This window comes from Camarhynchus parvulus, chromosome Z (assembly GCF_901933205.1).
Source record: "Camarhynchus parvulus chromosome Z, STF_HiC, whole genome shotgun sequence".
Taxonomy (NCBI): Eukaryota; Metazoa; Chordata; class Aves; order Passeriformes; family Thraupidae; genus Camarhynchus; species Camarhynchus parvulus.
Genome location: NC_044601.1, coordinates 49588841 through 49609905, shown reverse-complemented (window position 1 = coordinate 49609905; position 21065 = coordinate 49588841). Strand labels below are relative to the sequence as shown.

The window sequence follows — 21065 nt, the reverse complement described above, 5'->3', positions numbered from 1 at the left end:
CAAGGAAAGCTGTTGTCACATGTTGATACTATTTTTTAGTACAAAATATCACAACTGTTTCTAAACAGGTTTTTGTATTAAGATTAAGCTACGCTTTGTGTCCTCGCCAAACTTCATTTCTGATCAGATGAGCTGTTGGGTTTTTAATTATCAATACATAGCATACATCTATCTTTAAAAATAAATCTAAATGGAATCTAAGCAACTAATCCTAAAGGCACACAGCATTACTCTTCAATACTGAATATGCTGGAGAAAAAGTTTGACAAAATTATTGCCAGGAAATGGTTTGGTCCTCTTAGAAGTTTCTGTATTTGCCACTTCTCATGTGAATGCTTCAACACAAATGTTAATATAACACGCTTTAGAATAAGGCAAACATTTCAGATGCAATATTAATAACTAGGGTAAAGTTAACTTTCACCGCAACATTATTTTTATCATTGTTGCCTTAAGAATGGTCCCCAGTTCTACTCTGTGTACTACTCACTGCCTATGACACTCATATCCTAAGAAACTGTTTTGCTAGATTCTATTTACTTAGAGTATTTGACGCAGTTCAAACATCACTATTGTCCCACAGTCAAGCAGAGATCCTCAATGCATTTTTTTAGAGCTGATTTTAGAGGAACAAGAAACTGAAAACCAAACCCAAATACCTTTTCTGATAAGGCAGGACATGAATACTAGATGAGAATCTTATTTGGTTAACAGGATTTATTACAGATTATGAAGACTTATCTTTCTATGCAAAACAATGTCCATCTTAAGTGATTAATGACTTACTCAGGTGGGCAAGGCTCAGTGTTGCAGGCTCTTTGGTTTTCTGGAGGCTTACTGTCAGGGTCACAGTAATTGTTTTGTACAATGGAGCTGTCATCCAGCCTTTTACACACCACCTCTTGTTTCTGGACACCTTGGGATGAAATGAAAGATCATTAATTAATCATTCTTGCTCTTCTAATTTTTGAGTGTAATTCTTTAAGTATAATTTCACCTATTGATTATTAATTCTACCATCCCACTTTATTTGGCTGAAGTCTACAGCAGTGAGAATTTAAATTGACCGAATGCCCCTAGCCACAATAATTTTTTCATTTTCCTTCAATTTTAGGCCATCCCAATCAAAGACGAACTTAAGATTCTGTTGTTTTCTAAAAAAAAAAAAAAAAAAGAAATATATTTACATATTTACTAGATGTTTACTATTTATGTTGTTTAAATGTTTAAAATTTAGATGTTTAAAATTTACTATTGTTTTCATTTGTATATTGCACAAAATCCATTCTCTGTCTGCTATTCTTTCCTAGTAAAGACATTTAAATTTCCAAAGAAAACATCACCAAATAGAATGTGGTCAGCACACTTCAATGCAGAATTATTGTTTATATGCTCTGGTTTAAAACAAACCAGCAACACTGGGAAACAGCGTTGCATTTTCATATATTATCCTACAATTTTTATTATTTTATTACATTTTTATTATAATTTATTTCATTATATTATTTTTTCAATAAAATAATAGAACTATAATTCATTCTGAAAGAAGCAGTTTGTCTCTGTGAATACACATTTTGCCTGGCACTTCCAGTTCCTCTTTCATTGTTAACCATCAACAGGGTAATTTGGAATTGATCAGTATTGCCAAAACATGGTATATGACTGCCAAGGCAACATTATAAGGTAGTTTATTAAGCATATTTTCTGAAGTTTTTTTTTAAAAAAACAGTAAAGAATGACTGATATGATGACAGTATATTGTTGCAATACACATTGCCTTCTTCTTCTCATAAAAACATGCTGTAAGATGGTCATTAGAATTTTAAAAATGTGTATTTGAAATTCACATGCAGTTTTTATTGAACATGCATTGTTATAAAACTGAAATAATCGCATTATCTGTACTTAAAAGCTTCAAAAAGTCCTGTACCTTTCTTCAAAAGAGAAGCAATTATTTAACTTATTCCAAAATGTGAAATTAATATCATTAAATGGGGATTAAAACCTCCTGCTTCAAATATCTGCTAACTACCTCACAGCCATCTCTTCATTTTTAAGACATACATAGAATCATAGAATGACTTGGTTGCAAGGGTCATTAAAGATCATAGAGTTCCAACACCCAGGCTGTGGGCAGGGACCCTTCCACTTGACCAGGTTGCTCAACGACCCATCCATCCTGGCCTTGAACACTACCAGGACTGGGGCATCCACTTCACTGGACAACTTGTTCTGTGCCTCACCAACCTCACAGTAAAGAATTATTTCCTAATATCTCATCTAAACCTGCTTTCTTTCTGTTTGAAGCCATTCCCACTTGTCCTGTCAGTAAATGCTCTTAAAAAAAGTCCCTCTCCGTCTTTTTTGTAGGCTTCCTTTGGATCCCAGATGCCTGCAATTAGGTCACACCTAAGCGGTCTCTTTCTCAGGCTGAACCAATCTAATTCTCTCAGTCTTCCCTTGTAGGAGGAAATAATATCCTCCTTTGGCTCTTGAAAAATAAGTGAAATATCTAAATATACGAGAAGCTGTGACAAGATTCACCTTGACTACTATAATCAATGCAAAAACTGCCAACAGAAGAAAATAATTCAAATCAGACCTGACAACCTAAGCAGGAATATTTCTAGCAATTTTCTGCTCACATTTCACCACAATAAGAAATAGTATTTAACAGGCCAAGACAAACAGCAATGCCAGTAATGTGGCACAGCTAGGTGATGTACAATTCATGTTGAGTTCTGACTAATAATTTATCCTTTCTATCACAAACTGCCTTAATTCTCTTGGTTGAATAGGCTGAATGTGGACTTCATAATGATATTTTCCTCAAATATATTTGGTTCAAAATAATTTATACACACTTTAGAATTAAGCATTGTAATAATGCAGACCATTCTCACAAATTTACCTATTGGATAGCAATGATATTAATGTTATATTTTTACTGCATTTCCTACTGGCATCAGACACATTTCCTTCTCGAATTTGGCTAAAAACTGGCACTCTTAACAAATTCATTTTTGAGGAATTTTGTAATAAGAAAATATTCTAAACTTCTATGATTGCAAAGTATCACTCAGCTTTAAAAAAAATTTGCAAGTGTGTTATTAACCGAATATTGTTCAGGTAGCATATCACCTGTAAGAGAGTACTCACCCTATTCACTTATAGTGAAGAATCTTTAATTGATGCCAGCAGATACATCAATCAAATTTTTAAAAGTTCTGCAGCATCTTGTCATACAGTATATAAAATTTACATAACTGCTGTCTAATTTAAATATTATTTATTAAAAATCTCAGATTAAAAACCCAGAAAATAACTTTTAAGACAAGAAAAATAAATGGAAAAAGCTAGAAGTGCTGTTTTTATCCAGACAATAGATACAACTTGGTTTTGCCCCATATTGGAAAACTATTTTTAAATTATGAACTCTTCCCTGAGTATATGGTCTCTTTTAAAAGTAATCTAAATAACACAGATAAATATATTCATTTTAATACTGGAGGGAATCATTACAAGTAGTTAAGATAGAAACATTCTGCTTTCAAATCTACAGATTTTTAGTTTATAATAAAAGACATAAAATGTCCTCATGACTGGTCAGTGCAATCCTAAGAGAAAACAAAACTCCAGTGGTTTAGTGACCATAATCCCCTGAGAACTGAAATGCTCCGCAGATTTCAATTCACAAATAGTCTGCATGACTTTCAGCAGCCAAATTTTAAATTACATGGAGCACATTTTATTCTTGAATTAAAATTGCAGGCATGTAAATGCTGTAACTATTTTTAAAAGCAATCCCAAAAATTGTGGCTTGTGATTGCAACAGTTAATTATAAAGATGCCAGTACCAATACATAGCGAAACTTGCATCTCTAAAACTAGTGCATGCTGGTTAACCCAGACATACTTTCTGAGCTCGCTCATCAGATCACAAGATGTTCATCTCAGAGCCAAACTTATATTTTCTTTGATTAGGAAAAGTATGTTTTATTTGCCTAAAGATAGTTTCATAATTCATCTGAAGGCATGAAAGAAAAATATAGTAGGCATCACTCTATATGTGTTATGAGCAGCAAAGAAAACTGAGCAGCAATCAATTTACTTATGATACTAATAGTATGCTATTTTATAAAAAAAACCTATGAATGTCTGAGATATTTCATCCATCTGGAGATGAACTCTAATAGAATGAATGAAATCCCAACCAATTCTTAGGACAACTGGCAAATTCCAGATAATACATGCTGTCATTTGCTGCCATAATTAAACATGAAAGAAATTAAAAAGGGAGTAGGTAGTTGAGTTATTTTTAAATGCATAAAATATAAGAAACATACAGAAAGACTTAGTTCCTTGCTAGATTTTTTAAAACAATACCACCAGAAGTTCACTGCCTTATTAAGAATACTTGTGGATCTGAACAGAGTAATACACGTTCTCTTGGGAAGTTACAAGACATAAGGAAGGACATGTCTGAGAGTTAATAAACTATAATTCTGTGATCTACAAGTGATATAAATGCTCTTTCCTTTCACTTTCCAGAATTTTCATAGTATTGTTTCAGTTCCTATTTCTACATGTCTTGTTTTTGATTTTCTCTGTGTTTCTCATTAAATAATATTCACGTCCTTAAAAAATATATTCTGTTGTTGCCATTAATTTTTTTCTGATTTCCCTGTGTTCTCTCCTTTCCCACTCCTCTCTCTATAGATAACTTCGTACATTGCAGTATACTCTGGCATTGCTTTCACATCATCTTGTCCAAGTTTGACACTGGCTATAAAGACCTACCAATATAAGATAAACCCTTACCTCAAAATAGAAGAGTTTTTACTGTACTTTAAGAAAAAAGGGAATTAATATGAAGAATACATGTTGATCAGCTTTACATTATTTTATATATATATATATATATAAAATGCATGTTATATAATTTTTTTCCCAGAAGAAAATAGAGATTCTGGTGCACAAAAAGAAGAGCTGCAATTCTGGATCCCCAAGCCTAAGAAAAATACTGATATTAAAAATCAGTGAAATTATATCCTCGTCCTATATATGAGCATAGAAATCCTACATAAATAAGACTTCTCTGTCATCAGACATGTTTTTTAACTATCTGGTAAATCTGAAGATCCTCTTTTAATGAAAAAAAAAAAAGAAATATCAAAATAGATCTCAGACTTTGGAGATCTGGTTTCTTCTTGATTCCCTGTACAGTGAGCATCAAGGTCAGTGGCAGAAAAATTATGTGTACCTTTCTCCTTTAACGTAAGTGACACTACAAAATACACAATTTACAATCTCTCATAGAATGGGTCAGTTTGGGAGGGACCACAGTGCATCATCTGGCTCAAATTCCCTGCTCAAGCAGAGTCATCCTGGAGCACATGGCACAGGACTGTGTCCAAACACTTCTTGAATATCTGCGATGAGAGAGAATCTACAACCTCTCTGGGCAACCTGTTCCAGTGCATGGCCACCTGCACAGTAAAGAACTTCCTCATGTCCAGCTGGAATTTCTTGGGAATCAGTTTATGCCCCATCAGTTTATGCCCTCTTGTTCCATTGCCTCTTGTTCCATTGATTGATACCACTGAGAAGAGCCTGGATCCATCCTTTTGTCAGCATCCTCCACGAGCTCCATACCTCTATTGTCCTGAGGAGCCCAGAACTGGACACAGCACTCCAGGTGAGGCCTCATTAGGGCTGAGTACAGGGGCAGGATCACCTCCCTCCACCTGCTGGCAATGCTCTTCCAAATGCCCTCAGGGTACCACTGGCCTTCTTGGTACTTGTCAGCCAGGACACACTGCTGGCTCATGGACAGCTTCTTGTCCACCAGGACCCCCAGGTCCTTCTCCACAGAGCTGCTCCCCAGCAGGTCAGCCCCAGCCTGTGCTGGTGCCTGGGGTTGTTCCTCCTCAGGTTCAGGACCCTGCACTTGCCCTTGCTGAATTTCAAATGGTTCTTTGTCCGTCTCTCCAACCTGCCGAGGTCCTTCTGAAGGGCCACACAGCACTCCAGGGTATTTGCCACTGCTTCCAGCTCTGTGCCCTCAATGAACTTGCTGAGGAGGTATCTGCCCTTCAAGCCATTGATGAATAAACTAAATAAAACTGGGCCCAGTATTGAACCTTGGGTGACACCACCAGTGCCAGGCCTCTAACTAGACCCTCTGGCACTGATTATGACCCTCGCGGGCTGTTCACCAAGCCCACACCTCCCGAGTTTGCCTATGAGAACGTTGGGAAAGGGTATTGAAAGCCTTGCTGAAGTTGAGGCAGACAATACCCACTGCTGTCCCCTCATCCAATCCAGGCAGCTCTTTCATTGTAGAAGGCAATCAAACACCTGATTACCTTTAGTGAACTCATGCTGACTACTCCTGATCACCTTCTTCTCTTCCATATGGACAGACATAGCTTCCAGAATGAGACACTCTATCACCTTCACAGGGATTCTGGCTCATTGTTTCCTGGGTCCTATTTCTTGCCCATTTTGAAAACTGGGGTGACATTTCCTTTCTTCCAGTCCTCAGCATCTCTCCTGATATTCATGACCTTTCAAAGGTGATCATGAGCAGCCTTGTTACAGTATGCACCAGCTCTCTCATCACTCATGGATCCATTCCATCAGGGCCCATGGACTTGAGTAGGCCTGTCTAGTTGTTTCAGATGAAATCCTCCTTCCCTAAGAAAGTGTCTTCCTCCCAGCACTCCTCACCCTGGTCTCCTCAGCCAGGGATCCCTGAGGTCTGGTCTTGCCAGGGAAGATTGATGCAAAGGCACTCAGGAACTCTGTCCTCTCATCTTCCCTCTTATCAGGGCCCCATCTCCATTTAATAATGAGCCCACATTACCTTTTTTATTTTCTTTTGTTACTGAAGTCCATGGTTATAATCTTTCTTGCTGTTCCACTGCCTCTTACTTCAATACAGAATTCTACAATCTCATGGTCACTACAGCCAAGCCTGCCTCTCATAAAAGATCTTCTTCCACTTTTTAGAGGCAATATAAACATGTAACTGTTTCTTTCATAAACTCTAATTTACCTCCTAGATCATTCTATTGAGAATACAGGGGCATAGAAGGTATAATGTCTACTGTGAAGAGCCCATTGACTTCAGGTGTCTGCGTGAGTTTTCACATGAGATGATGAAATTCCTTGAATGCTTCAGAGGACAGAAATTCCAGAGAGCTATACATACAATAATGAACTCATAATGAGCTAGTAAGAGTGTAATATATGCTTTGAGTTGCTCAATACCATGAGAGAGGAGGCAGGAATGGAATCCAGAGTTCTGGCATTGTATTAAACCATCATAAACAGGAAACTTTTCTTGTACTTCCTATGCTCTTCCTATTCTATGCTCTTCCTATTCTTCAAAGTCAAGACAGGCCCTAGAAGAGACGTCCTGTTTCAAAAGTTAAAGTATTTTTATTCTCCTGATGTGAATATTCAGCACAGCAGAAATGAACATAATATGGAAGTACATAGAATAATATAGAATAATATAGAAAAGACAGCATGTTACTATTCAGTCAAAGATTGTATAGGTTTCTCCCAGCTTGCTCTTAGCTCGTTCCTTGACTCCTGACTGCTCTAGTCACTAAGATAAGGCATACTAGCAGGTCTAGGAAAAGCTGAATGCAGTGGATTGCTCTTAAAACACTATGAAGAAGAAACAGCACAAAAAAATCAGACACTTCTGCAATATAAAGTACTCCAAAATTATTTCATCTTTGCACTGTCACAATGTCTTTATGCTCTGCTTCATGACATTCAACACATATGCTCAAGTTCACTTTGGTTACTACATCAAGCAATACCCATGTTTTAGGAGTCACTAAGCAATTAGGACATACTTAAGTCATTAAGCAATGAAGAGACAGACAAACTGATTTAGAAAGAGCTAGACTTAAGCAGTGCACAGGGACATAAGGCAGCCTGTTAATATGGCCCCTGGTCAAGTCTCTGCTTAACAGAGTATTTACTTTAGCTAAATTTTCCAGTTAAAGTCTCTGTCTTTTCAACCTTTGTTTCCTTTTCTTTTTCCTGACTCAGTTCCTCTTTAGAGGAGCATACAGTGTTTTGGCATACAGTGAAATGCATTTCATAAATTGACAGAAATAGCAGGAGCAGGTTCTCTCATGGAGAAAGTAGATACATGTTTCAGCATGAATTATAGCTACAATGAAATAGATGTTTATGAGTAGAATGCTCAGTGAAAATAAAAGACCCCAATATATCCTTTTATTAAACTGAAAGAGAGGACAAAAAAGGTCTAGTTCAGCCACCATAAGCTACCAAAGAAAATCTCTCCTCCACTTCTTCTGAGTTTAAATTAATACATATATGCCACTTTAGGGATTCACAAATCTTCCCTTGAAATCTAATTAATTAAATGCAGATTTTTAAATCTTGAAAAGTACCTACTCCTTCACAGCCAATTATTTTTTCCACTGTATTTTGTCAAATGCGTGAAATTACAATGACCTCCATGACAGAATATCCATGGCCAAAGTCTGATCTCTACCTAAATCAACGGGAGTTTTCCCAGGATTTCAGAAAGATCATTAGCACATTACCATCACAAGAAACAGGATCTGACAATACATTTAAGGTTCTGATATTGGAACTTACTTTCTCTATGAGCTAAGCACTTCTCTTCTTTATACTTCTCCTTTAAAATGGATTTTTTCACTGCCACACTTACCATTACTAAAATTGTATCTTAAAATCAATCTGCCACCCAACAAAGGGAACCAACAAAGGAATCCAACAAACGAATAATAAAAATATTGGAGAAAGTTGGCATCCTTTATTTTGTTTCAAGACTTTCTCTAGTGGCACAGAAAATAATTCATGCTATTCTTTGTGTACTATGTATGGCTAGGCAGTATTTAAACTGCATACAACTAGTAACAGGCACACCAGCTTCCAGCAGAAAAGTGAGGCATGATGAATACCTCCCACAGACAGAAAAAACAAGAAAGCAACAAGTATTTGGTCCAAAGGGTCTTTACAAAAATATGGCGTCTTCTTCTTGATAAGGTTTGTCCACCATGCTGTAGAAACTGAAATTCTGGGATGCATTTAAAGCACTCTCCCATATCTTCTGGAACAGAGGTATGCTGGGGAGATGATTCATTCAGTCTCCAGAGAGAAGAAAGATACTGTTCACACAGCACTTCTACTCACCAGTTCTTGCAGCAGCAATGGTGTTGGCTTTGAAGGAAGCCAACTGTCCTGCTCTCCCAGCCAGAGGTAAAGAATTGCATTGGTGGCCACTAGAGGGAGGATTAGGAATATAGTAAGTTGTCGGCAAAAGCCACCCATGATGAACCACATGGGACAACCTACAAATCCCCCACTGCTGCCTAAGGGCAGCAATTCTCAGATTGCTACGGGCTGGCAAGTAAAATCCAATTGTTATCATCTTCTACAGAGGAGCTGCCAGTGTGCATCCTAGACTTTGGTGGCTGGAGGATAGGAGGGCTGACTAGGATTGTGTGAAGGAGACCTACAAACACACAGAGAAACATCTCCATTTACAGATGCCTATTTTGCCTTCTTGCTTTTTATCTCCCTACTTAAAACTTCTGATGTCCTTTATCAACAAAGCTTCTGGGAAAAACAAACATACCAGCTTCAAGAGAGTCTCAGAAGTATCAGCAGAGAGAAACACTGTGCCAAGACATGCTGTATTTAACAAAAAGATCTGAACATATTAAAGGTACTTGAAAACAACAAAATCCGCTGTGATTAAAATAAATGTTCATTAAGATCTGAGGCATACCTGAAAGAAATGTTTTCAATTAGTCACCTAGATAATTATATGGTGAAGTGTATCTTGCAATTCAGTTTACCCTGTAGCTTGACTGTCTGGTGTCTTACCTCCTGCACAAGTGGCAGAACACTCTGACCAAGGCAGATGATTCCATGCAAAGCCAACCTCATTGTCTCCACTGCCAGTGCGAGAGATCGGAACATTGAATTTATATTTTATCCCCAAATTCTGTTCCTGCAGCAGAATCTGTAGTTGAAAACAACTGGTTATACCATTAAAGCTGGCAAGCAAGGGGCAAACACGGTGACATTTATTCTAGGAATGTGTTATGTTCTGCTGCATGGGAAGAAAGTAATAAAGGAAGTCATGGTAGTTCTTTTTAGATATTCCCCAAAAGAATCTGTACCAGCTTTTAAAACATATACAAAAGAAAAATATTATTGTCCAAGGTGAGGTTTATCCTTTTTCTTCTCCCTTAACACAACTTTATTATTTCTGTCAGTTCCTTATTTTTGACAAAATTTCATAATTTTGCTAGTTTCATAAATTTTATAAATGTCTTCATAGAAATTAACTTGAGAGCTGAATAATTATGGGAGGTCAAAGCTGGAAAAGCACATTACTGTAGAAACATGCAGCAGTTCTAACTGAAGTCTTGTGAGCAGTACAGTCCACATAGTTTTGAAACTATCTCTTTCCTTGTTAGCACTTCTAGTGACTACAGTACAGTACATTACTTGTAGTAATAATAGTAATACCAACAGACTGTTGCTGAGGCCATTGTTTTCCCCTTATGCAACAGCCAACAGCTTAAGGTGTGATTGGTGGAATCACACCACTGATTCCTTTAAAAGAAAAACAAAACTCTCACTGCAGCTACATCACTGCAGGCAAAATAGGCAAAAGTGCATCACCACGAGTTTTTGCCTAGCTTCGCTCTTGAACTGCACTTCTACAGATTACCTGTCCAACACTAGGCTTTGATTCTCAAACTTACTTTTTTTTTCATTGCTAATAGCACAAAATCAAGTTAGATGAAGCAATCTGACCCACCCTAGAGCTACTTTTCATGCATTTCTACTTTCTCTTACATTTTACAGAGGCACATCTGCCTATCTCTACATGGCAAAAGAGCAGAGAACTTTCAGAAAGAAAGTCAGTGACACAGACTGAATGAAAGAAGGCACTATCATTGTATAACTTATTCCATATGGACTGTCTAGCTTATGCACAGCTACAGAAGCAAAAAAGATTATTCAAGTGTTTGAAAATGCTGCCTCAAATGTGGATATCCATGCAACAATTATTCTCTACAAAATCATCCTATATGGTTCAAGCAATCACTGAACTGCAAATCCGGCAGCTGACAGAATACACTGGGAAAACATCAACTTGTTCTCCTACTCCTTCTCAACATAGTAGTGAAACAGCACGCTCACCATTGCCCGTTGTCAGAGATGGCATCAGGATCCTGGTCATATCTTCTGTTCTCATACTCAATAAATCTTTTGAGAGCAATGTATGTCACAGTGACATACTTTATCATGGGTCATACCATTTCACTCATTCTTTGGTAAGGCTATATATAAATGTCACTCTCAGGCCAGGCTTAAAACTAAGGAAATGCACAGAACTGTCAGGGACTGTGTAATGCCAGCAGTATGGAGAGATACAATACACTGCCCATTCACAATTTTCACTACCATTACTGTGGACCACATTTAAAGATGTGGTCTTTAAATGTGAGATGTGGTTTATTTTTTGTGAGTTTTCCTGGTGTTCTTCTGACTTCGTTCCCATTTCATCACAATGTTTGCCAGTCAATTTTGAAATGTAAGAAATGTGCATTAAAACACTCACATAAAGTCCCAGCTAAACAAGTTGTACACTGTTTGTAAACTCAACCTATTTAATTTCATTCATGGCATTGTCCTTTTTCAGAACACAAATACATATTACAAATTTCAGAAATATATTTATTGTAACTTTACCATGACTATGAGGTTTTCTGAAGTAGGGCCTAGTGCTTCCAAAGACTCTGGTTCATCTGTTGGCCTCTTGTAATGGAAAGCTGTTCCAGCAACATCAAACTTTCTTGGCCAGTCAATAGTCCAGGCACCATTAATATAGTAGTCATCCTCTTCAGATTTTAAAGCTTAAAAAAAAATACAAGCCACCTAAAAATTGGAAGCATCATTTATAATGGAGAAGCCATTGTAAATTAATCTACTAATCTGCTAGAAGTATGTGAGCTTCAGCTCTATATCACTGTTTTTTCAAGCTATGAAAAGCTTTTTCTTTAGCCCTGGTGAAAATATCCACCATGTAATTCAACAATTTTGCCTCTGCAATAATCTTCAATGTGCAGATTATTTTGCAGCATCAATATGCAGATGCTGCATGAAATGAACCAGAATGCCTCATGCAACTTGAACTATGACATGAGATACATGTATGTCTGAAATGCATAATCTATTATCAACCTCATCTTTACATTAAGAGGCTGGGCCATGGAATAGGTATCACAGACAATGCTGTAGAGGAAAAAAAAGAAGGAACGTTGACTCTGACATATGGTACCAGTCAGCTGTTGTTTTTTTGCCTATGTGCACTAGTTCTTTTTTGCCTTATTAAAGCACAAATACAAGATATTTCTACTAGAAACTGAAATATTAGCTACTTAGTCTGATAAGATACTTTATCGTTCTTGATTTACAGCCTTGAAACATGAAAGTACTGTAGACAAAATAGAAAATTCATAGCTAATCAACTGTTAGGATGGGCAAGCACGTCTTATTCAGGGATCTGAATTTGATATTTTATTAATAATATTACATTACATTCCTAAATATGAAACTGACATTGTATCTTAAAGTGAATATTCAGTTGATTAAATATTGACTTCTTGATTTAAGGTGAAGATTACCGAGTTTTGCATATTTTATTTATTTCAAATAGATCATGTTTTTAAGGGAAAAATGATAGTTGGAGCCCCATAGTCGAAGAGCATGTAATTTTTCACTGAGACAAATAACTGATTTTACTGGATGGGGGAAAACTTCATATCATAATGCTGAGGAGTAAGACAACTTCAGTTATCTGTCATTTTACTCTCAACTACTCAACTGTGTGTGGACAGTGGGTTTACCTTAAACAGTTAGGGAAAATGCCTCAGTGATGCTTAAGTTGTCTAAAACAGATCAGAGAGTATTCATGTGAGCAGGAGATAGTGAGAGAGGCAGTACTGTTCTACTGTTGACAATGACATGCAGCAGAAATTGGTAACCATTTCCATTATCACCACAAGGTCTGAGAATTAACATACGTATGCTATATATGCTTAAACTAATATACATCCGGAAGAAAAGCAGTAATTTTTTACTTGCCTGCCAAAGAAAAATGCATTTTCATTCTTTAAGTACATTCACCTAATGTCAGTTATGCACAGGTGAAGGCCACAGTTGTGAACAGCAGTCCAATTATTACATGACAATAATTATGCAGTGGCATAATGCTAGTAGTATATAAGACAGAAAGAACAAGTTCATGTTCCTAATGAAATCATTTATGAGGACCTGAAATGCAGGAAGCCCACAGAAAATTAGCATAAGAGGAATATAAAGCCAGCTGTCACCCTGGATGAAGCCATTTAAGTGAAGATAAAAGCACTACTAAATATGCAGTTCTTTCTGCAGCTCTGAACACAGACAATTTTGTTGCTGCTGGATTATCTGTTGGAGAAATCAGTTAAAATACTGTAGTATTTGTGCAGCTGCAGAAGTGGGCTTTTGACCAATTTTGTCACATAACTAGGAGTGATAATGGTGAAAAAATGATCAGCAAGATCAAGGTGAGAGAGGACAGGAGCTAGCTGAGCAAATTGAATTGCCTAACTGCACTCCAAACTTGAGGTCATGGATTTCAAAGGAACTCCATTCCAGTTTAAGGAACTATAGGATGTTTGCTGTGAGTTAGTTTGAAAGTCTTAGTTTGAATAAAGGAGCCAGTGTGACAACTACAGAGGAAGAGGGGTTTACTTTTTTGGTACGTTAGAATCATATATAAAGAATGCCCTTACCAATGTAGTTTTTTGACATTGCCACTTCTCTTATTTCAATGTGCACAGAACCTCTTGGAATTTGAATCACTTCCATATATCCTGTAAGACAAAAGAAATTTTATTTAGGAAGGAAAACTCTCTAAACTTCGTACAAAAATTTTTAACTGATAGCAAGAACTTAAGTGTTCAGGAATTCCTTTTTTAAGTGCTAATAAAACATTTTCAACAGTGTATCTTAAGTAATTAAGCCATTTAAAAATGTCTTCAGGATCATAGGATAGTTCAAGTGTTAGAGGACTTCAGTCAATCATTTAGTCCAACTTCCTGCTACAAGCAGGAACAACTGAGATCAGATTGAGTTACTCAGAGCTTTACCCTGCTGCTGGGTCATGAAAAACTCCAAAGATGGAAACTGTACAACCTTTCTAGGATATCTGATCCACTGCTAGACTGTCCTCCTGAGGAAATAGTTTTTTCTTCTATTTGGTTAGCCACCTTCCTTCTACGAGTTTATAGCTCCCACCATGTACCCACAGTGCAGTACCCACAGTGGCTCCGTTTTCTCCATTACTTCCTCATAGTATTGGAGGGCTCATACCAGATCCCTATAAACCAGGAGATTCTCCAGGCTGAGCAAGCCCAGATCTCTCAACCTCTCCTCACAGAGGGTCAAGACTTCCAGACCACCATAATCTTGCTGGTCCCCCACTGGACAGAACTAACTGCAGTGCTTCACTCATTTTCCTGAATTATGGAGTCTGAAATCTGGTAAGTATAAGACTATAAGATTAATATTTTTTGAGCTATGTTTTAAAATAATAGCCTATATATATTTCCTGAATTCTTAGTATTATGGACTTCTGAGATTTTTCTGTATTCTTGCTATTCTAAAATTTCATGCATGACTATCAGATTCTACCATACACAGTAGAATAATACAAAACATTACTCTTAATATACCACCATAACTAAATAATTACAAAAAACTTCAGACCTAAGCATTCAGTAATTAAACACATAGTTGTATTCAAACCAACAGACCTAAGACCTTCAAACCAACAGACCTAAGCATTCAGTAATTAAACACATAGTTGTATTCAGGATAAATCCGAACTAATACACAAAACCAAGAAACAATAGGAAAACAGAGTCAAAGTGAATGACCAGCAGCAATGCCCCACTGGGAAGAAAGGAAGCATTGGTATTTGCTAAAGAGTGATCTAAAAGCATTGTGCAACAGAATGGACACACATGTACATACCTCCTCTGGGCAATGAACCATTGAAGAAACCCTCAATGGCTTCACATGTACTCCCATCTCCTCCACAAACACGGCATCTATCTTCCTTAGCATCAGACCCCAAAATATTGTCACAACCTACATGCTGAGAACAGATAAGAAGAAATATCTTTACAGGATGATGGTCGCGCACCATTATTTCTAAAGTTTCTTTAAAGTGTTTCTTTCAAGTTTGAGATACTCAGTTCTTATTTTTATCTACCCTATTGTTGATAACCAGTGCTTTAAGTGGGTTTTCACTTGACAATAAAAGGAGATAAAAAAAGAGAAGAATTTACATTTTGGGTTGTTATCAAATCTTGATTAAAAAGAACCTTGCATTTCTACTGTGACTTCTAGGAAGGGACTTCACAGTGTTTTGCATATTATATAATAATTATAAAAAAAATTATTCCTGATGTTGTTACTTGATATTACAACAGCTTCATGCCATCCATACTGCTTTTTTAAGGTCAAGATTTGCTGTGTGATCCTTAAAATATTTAGACAGCATAAGTAGTATTCTAAGGCATTACAGCTTCATAGACCATATTTCCATATGCTGCAGGGGAAACTTGTCATTTGTATAGGTATGAATGTAGAGTGTAAATGACTTCACAGTAAGAATAGATGCAGAATGAAACATAGTGAAAAGCTGAATTGCATGCTGTATTAGATGAAAAAAAATTAAATTAAAATAAAGACAGGACCTTTGGGAAAAGAAAAAAATTTAGGATGAAACAAGGAGGCTGTGAACAGAATAAAAACTGCAGCTTGCCAATATTTTTCTAGGACTCATACAAAGAAGAAGGTAGCTACTTAACTGTCCATCTGTCTTTGTTTCCTGTCTAGCACTATGATTTGTCATCTTGTAAACAGCTAATACACAAATTATAAGAAAAGTTAAAATACATTCAATAACTGACAAAATATTATAACTCTTTACATTTCAACTTACTGATTCACTAAGATGACAGAAACCAAACTTTCTTCACAGTTCGTTCTCAACTTGAGATTCTTTGTACTGGTTTACTAAAACATGGTAAAACTTTTGATCTCACTATGTCATTAGTGAGATAATAAATAAACATACATGTTCAGCCCTCCATTTAGCAAAGCACTTAAGCATTAAGTTAAGCTTTAGTTATGTCAGTGGTTTTGTTGAAATCAAATCATTTTTAGAGTCAACAGTACTATTAAAATATCTAAACCTAAGTACATAACTAAATGCTTTGCTAAACTGAGGAAGAAATGGAATGTTAATAACCAAAAAATATGGCACAGAACCCCAATCCTATTTAAATTCTTATAATGCAGTTCTATAGGAATCTTACAAGATAATCAGATTTTTAGTAAAAGGCAAATGCTTACATCATTATATATTTTTTCCTAGAACCATACAGCAATAGTGATGACTTTCTTTTCCAATTATATTAACAGCATGACTTTTTTGCAACAGCATGAACTAGTTAAACAGATTAATTTATTCACATTTAGTGTTTTTCAGCCAGAGTAATGTTCTAACCGAAATGATGGAACAGGTCTTGGAAGAGTGCAAGGAGCCTGTTCACCTCCTGTTGCCATTTCCATCAACTCTTCAACAGAAACCATAAAGCAAGAAAAAAGAGAAAATGGCAGATTCTACTAATGTCTCTGAGAAATTACTGAAATTCAAATTATTTGTCTATTTTATGCAATACCTTTTTAAACTTTCTGTCTCAATCTTACATTTTTATTAACAACTTGACCTGTCAGCACTCCCCTTCATGTAACATACAAGTACAGTAATTAAATATAGGTAACAGCAGACACAACAAAGAAATCCATAAGTACTTTATAAAATGTTTGTAACCTTGCATTCTCCATTGATACAGATATCCAGTGAATCAGCATTGCACTGAGTCCCATCTATTACTGCAGGAGCACGTTCAGTGTAAAAATTATACCCTTCAGCCAAGCAGTTTAATGCACATGGTTTAACCCCACCTGGACAACAAAATCAAATGAAAGGGGGAAAAAATTAACAGAAAGCTTACAAATTTAAGGTTTAGTTGAAAATATTATACATAAACAGATCTGTAATTTACAATCTTATCTCATACCTGACACATACAAGATATACACTTTATTTAACTACCCTTTAATGATTTCTCTACTTGACTCTTCTCTTTTGCAAAAAGGAGTCGTATGTTATTTCACACAGTAAGATATGACAAGGTTGGCTGGGTCCATAATGATGCCATTATGCTAGTACAATCCTAATGGTTATTAAACAATTTAAAACAAGGATACCACTTCACTATTTCAAAAGGAAGAATAGAAACAGAATACACTACAGCTCACACCACATGATCATGACAACCTTTCTTAGGCTTTTAATCTAAAGACCTGTTTGTAAAACCATTCAGGCTGTTAAGCTAAAAATCACTGGTAAATCATTTTATTCAAGTCAATAAAATATAAAAACCACAAGTTATACCCTCCAGCTTTAGAATAGGAAAAAATATTAAACTATGATATTATAAATAATGCAATTATTGAAGTAGTCTTTAGAGACTCCTACAAATGCTTTTACTTCTTTCTCATTTTCCTAAAATATTCCTGACTTTAGTAAAGGCAAACTTATTGTGAGATTACTTAATACTAAATTCATCACTGTAGCATAAGAGGCACTTGCAGATCACCTATGGAATATCTAATCCTAGTACAGGTGTAGGTACCTCCATATTTTTAAAGTGGAGTCTCTACAACGATGGTGACTCACCCTCAGACCAAAACAAAAATTTACTAGAATAAAGAAATTTTGCTCTTCACTAACACTTGCAGCAACGGACAAAAGTACAAGCTTAAAAATCTCAGCTCATGCTATTTTTGTCAAAACATAATATTTACAAACATTACCCTCTATAAAACATTTATATAATTTCAAAATCTTCACATATGATAATGGTTTTGCAATGCTAACCATTACCTCCAGTGTAGGGTTTCCAGTTATAATACTTTCCCCGGAAAGGCATATTGTCAAAATCTGCACATTGCTTCTCTCTAAAATCACGAGCCCCTGAAGGACATGGCTAAAAAAATAACACAAAATAGTTAATTTATTCCAAATATAAACATGAAAGGAAATGCTTAGAAGCTTATACTGCAAACACAATCATGCAAGTGATTAGAAGGTTTTGTCTTGTGGCTCTGACTCTGAAATTTGATTTATTACTTTACAGTTGAAGTGTCCATTTGCAATCCTAGGCTGGCATGAAATAGCTGAAGTAATTTAAAGGAAGGTAAGGGTTGCATAACAGATTCCATAAAACTGGAAAATCAGGATCTTGTCAAACTACGTGTCGTAATCAATCCATCAGCTACCTTCTTATAAACACATTTAAAACAACTGGGAAAAAAATTGGTTGGAGCTGTAGGTTCAATTATACTGTACTAAGCGGCTGTACTGAGACACATTATTAAGACCTCAAGGAAAAAAAAAAACAGAACTATATCACTCCTGCTTACTTGTAGCCTTGACAAAAGTACTTTTTTAAGACTGAGAAAGAGAATAGATAGTATGTCTGACTCTGATTACCAGCCTCTGCGCATCAAGAAATAAAAATTTTCATTTAAATTTTCATTGCTTTGCATTAGCAATTACAAAACCATGAAGTAACTTTTTTTCTTGGAATGAGGGTAGATTTAAGTAAAATTTATCTTGGAAAGAATTACAGGAGAAATAGAATTATTTTCTATTTATAACATTTTTCATCAGCAGATTCAAAGTTATCTTGAATATACCCTCATCTCATTAAACATTGTTATCAATGTTTAAGTACCTGCTGAAATTGAAACCTTCATCAGAAAGTATTTAAAACACAGATTAAAATCCTGTTTAGAGTGATAGACAAAAGGATTTTTTTGACAGACATCAGAGGTGTTAATAAACATTACTGCTTTATGAGCAAAAGAAGAATCCATTTTATGGCTTTTTAATTGTCTTCATGTATACCTAAGCCAGTTAGCTCTTCCCAGGAATCTGAAATGCATTCAAGTGAAAGGGACTCCATTAACATGGATGCTAAAAATTTATCACACAATGTAAATATAAACATAACAGTTATGATCCTCTTTTTACATTAATCAAGATCTCATGATAGCCAGCCCATTGCCATATGATTCAGGAGCTTTAATTTTTTTTCTGCTATTCTGATGCAATATAAATTTAAAAGTGAACATTAGACAGTATTTATATTTTTAATTTTCTGTATTACTCTATTAGCCCCTTCTAATTAAAAATACAATTTAAAATACAATGCATTAGCTGGTAAGAACAGAGTAGTGTTTTATTACTTTTTATACTATATAAAAGTTTATATTATTTATTTATTTAAAACTATATATTATACTTTTATTCAAGAATCCTTTGGATAATAACAATAAGAATTCAAAATAACCACACACATTTTTAAAAAATTAATTTTGGGGTCTTTTAATAGTAACCTAAACTAAATTTGCCTCTTTGCATCACATCCTCTAAGCAGTGGAAGAATCAGTCTTGACATCCCTCAAAGCTAGAGCCTGAATCTCTCGGGTACTGGTCACTTCACACTCCTTCAGTCCCATTTGCTCAGCTCCTAATCTACACAACTGGTATTTTAATTGCAACAAATTCTCCTTACAAGTTAAATAATTAAACCCCTTATCTAAATAGTTATACTACAACAAAATAATAAAATATGAAGATGAGTAAAGAAGGATCAAGATCTTCTTTTTTATACTCTAAAAAATATTCTTGCTACCTGGTCTTTGAGATATAGTCTTGTTGCCTAATTTTCCTATCCTTTTTTAGTATCTCACCAATATCTGACAGGAGGTAAAACTCAAGGCTATGATCTCAGGAAATACATTCAAAACTGTGCTTGACAATCCTGGTTGCCTTCTACGACACAGTAACTTTAATTGCTGTTGGGTGAGTGGTGGACGCTGCTTGCCTGGATTTCTTCGAGGCTCTCAGTACTGCTTCCCACAGCCTCCTTCTGCAGCTGTTGTGTTATGGCCTAGACAAGGGGTCCCTAGGGTGGGTGGGGACCTGGCTGACCCAGGGCAGCGGTCAATCACTTCTCCTCAAACTGACAGCCTGGAACAAGGGGTGTTCCCAGGGACTGATACTGGGCTCAGCACTGTTTCTTTTTCAGAGTGATCTAGAAGATGGGATTAAGTGTAGCCTGGTGCAGTTTTCCAATAATAATATACTGGTCAAGGAAGCAGATGCTTGTGAAGGGAGAGCCACCTGCAGAAAGACCTGGATAAGATGGAACAGTGGGCTGATGAGAACATCGTGAAGTTCAGTGAGGACAAGTGTAAGGTTTTGCACCTGGAAAAGCAAAACCTTAGTCCAGGAGTGCAGCACAGCCAGGGATCTACCCAGCTTGGGAGCAGCTCTGTGGGAAGGAGCCTGGTGTTCCTGGTGGACTCGGCTCCATCTGAGTGCCCAGTGTGTTCCTGCAGCACAGAAAGGGAGCAGATCCTGGGTGGCTCCAACAAGGGCCTCACCAGCAGAGATGAAGTCCTTATCCCACCCCACACAGTGCTTGTCAGGCCACACCTGCAATTCGGGGTCCAGTTTTGGCTCCTGGTGCACAACATGGATGTGGACAGGCTGGAGAGGTCCAGAGGAGGGCCACAAAGGCAATCACAGGGTTGGGAAGCCTGGCATGTGAGGAATGGCTCAGGGAACTGGGTTTGTTCAGCCCTGAGAAAGGAAGGCTTGAGGGAGGCCTTATCACCATGTTATAGTATTTGTAGGGTGGCTACAGAGAAGATGGATATTCCCTCTTTTACAAGGAGCCATTGCATAGAGGAGATGTAATGAGTACAAGTAATTCCTGGGCAGATTCCGATTGAACACAGAATAGAAACTTTTCTCAATAAGAACAACT

At 36.5% G+C, this 21065-nt stretch overlaps 1 protein-coding gene across 3 annotated transcripts in view; it reads right to left on the bottom strand.

Annotated features, from left to right (window-relative positions):
• Nucleotides 1-21065, bottom strand: part of ADAMTS6 (ADAM metallopeptidase with thrombospondin type 1 motif 6) — a 145859-nt gene that overhangs the window by 17831 nt on the left and 106963 nt on the right. For all 3 annotated transcript variants that reach the window (XM_030968773.1, XM_030968774.1, XM_030968775.1), the window contains exons 15-21: nt 18110-18212; nt 16991-17124; nt 15121-15244; nt 13878-13958; nt 11791-11954; nt 9907-10045; nt 787-916 (exon numbers count right to left, since the gene is read on the bottom strand). In XM_030968773.1, the coding sequence (XP_030824633.1) occupies nt 787-916; nt 9907-10045; nt 11791-11954; nt 13878-13958; nt 15121-15244; nt 16991-17124; nt 18110-18212 (875 nt within the window). The remainder of the gene's footprint in view (nt 1-786; nt 917-9906; nt 10046-11790; nt 11955-13877; nt 13959-15120; nt 15245-16990; nt 17125-18109; nt 18213-21065) is intronic.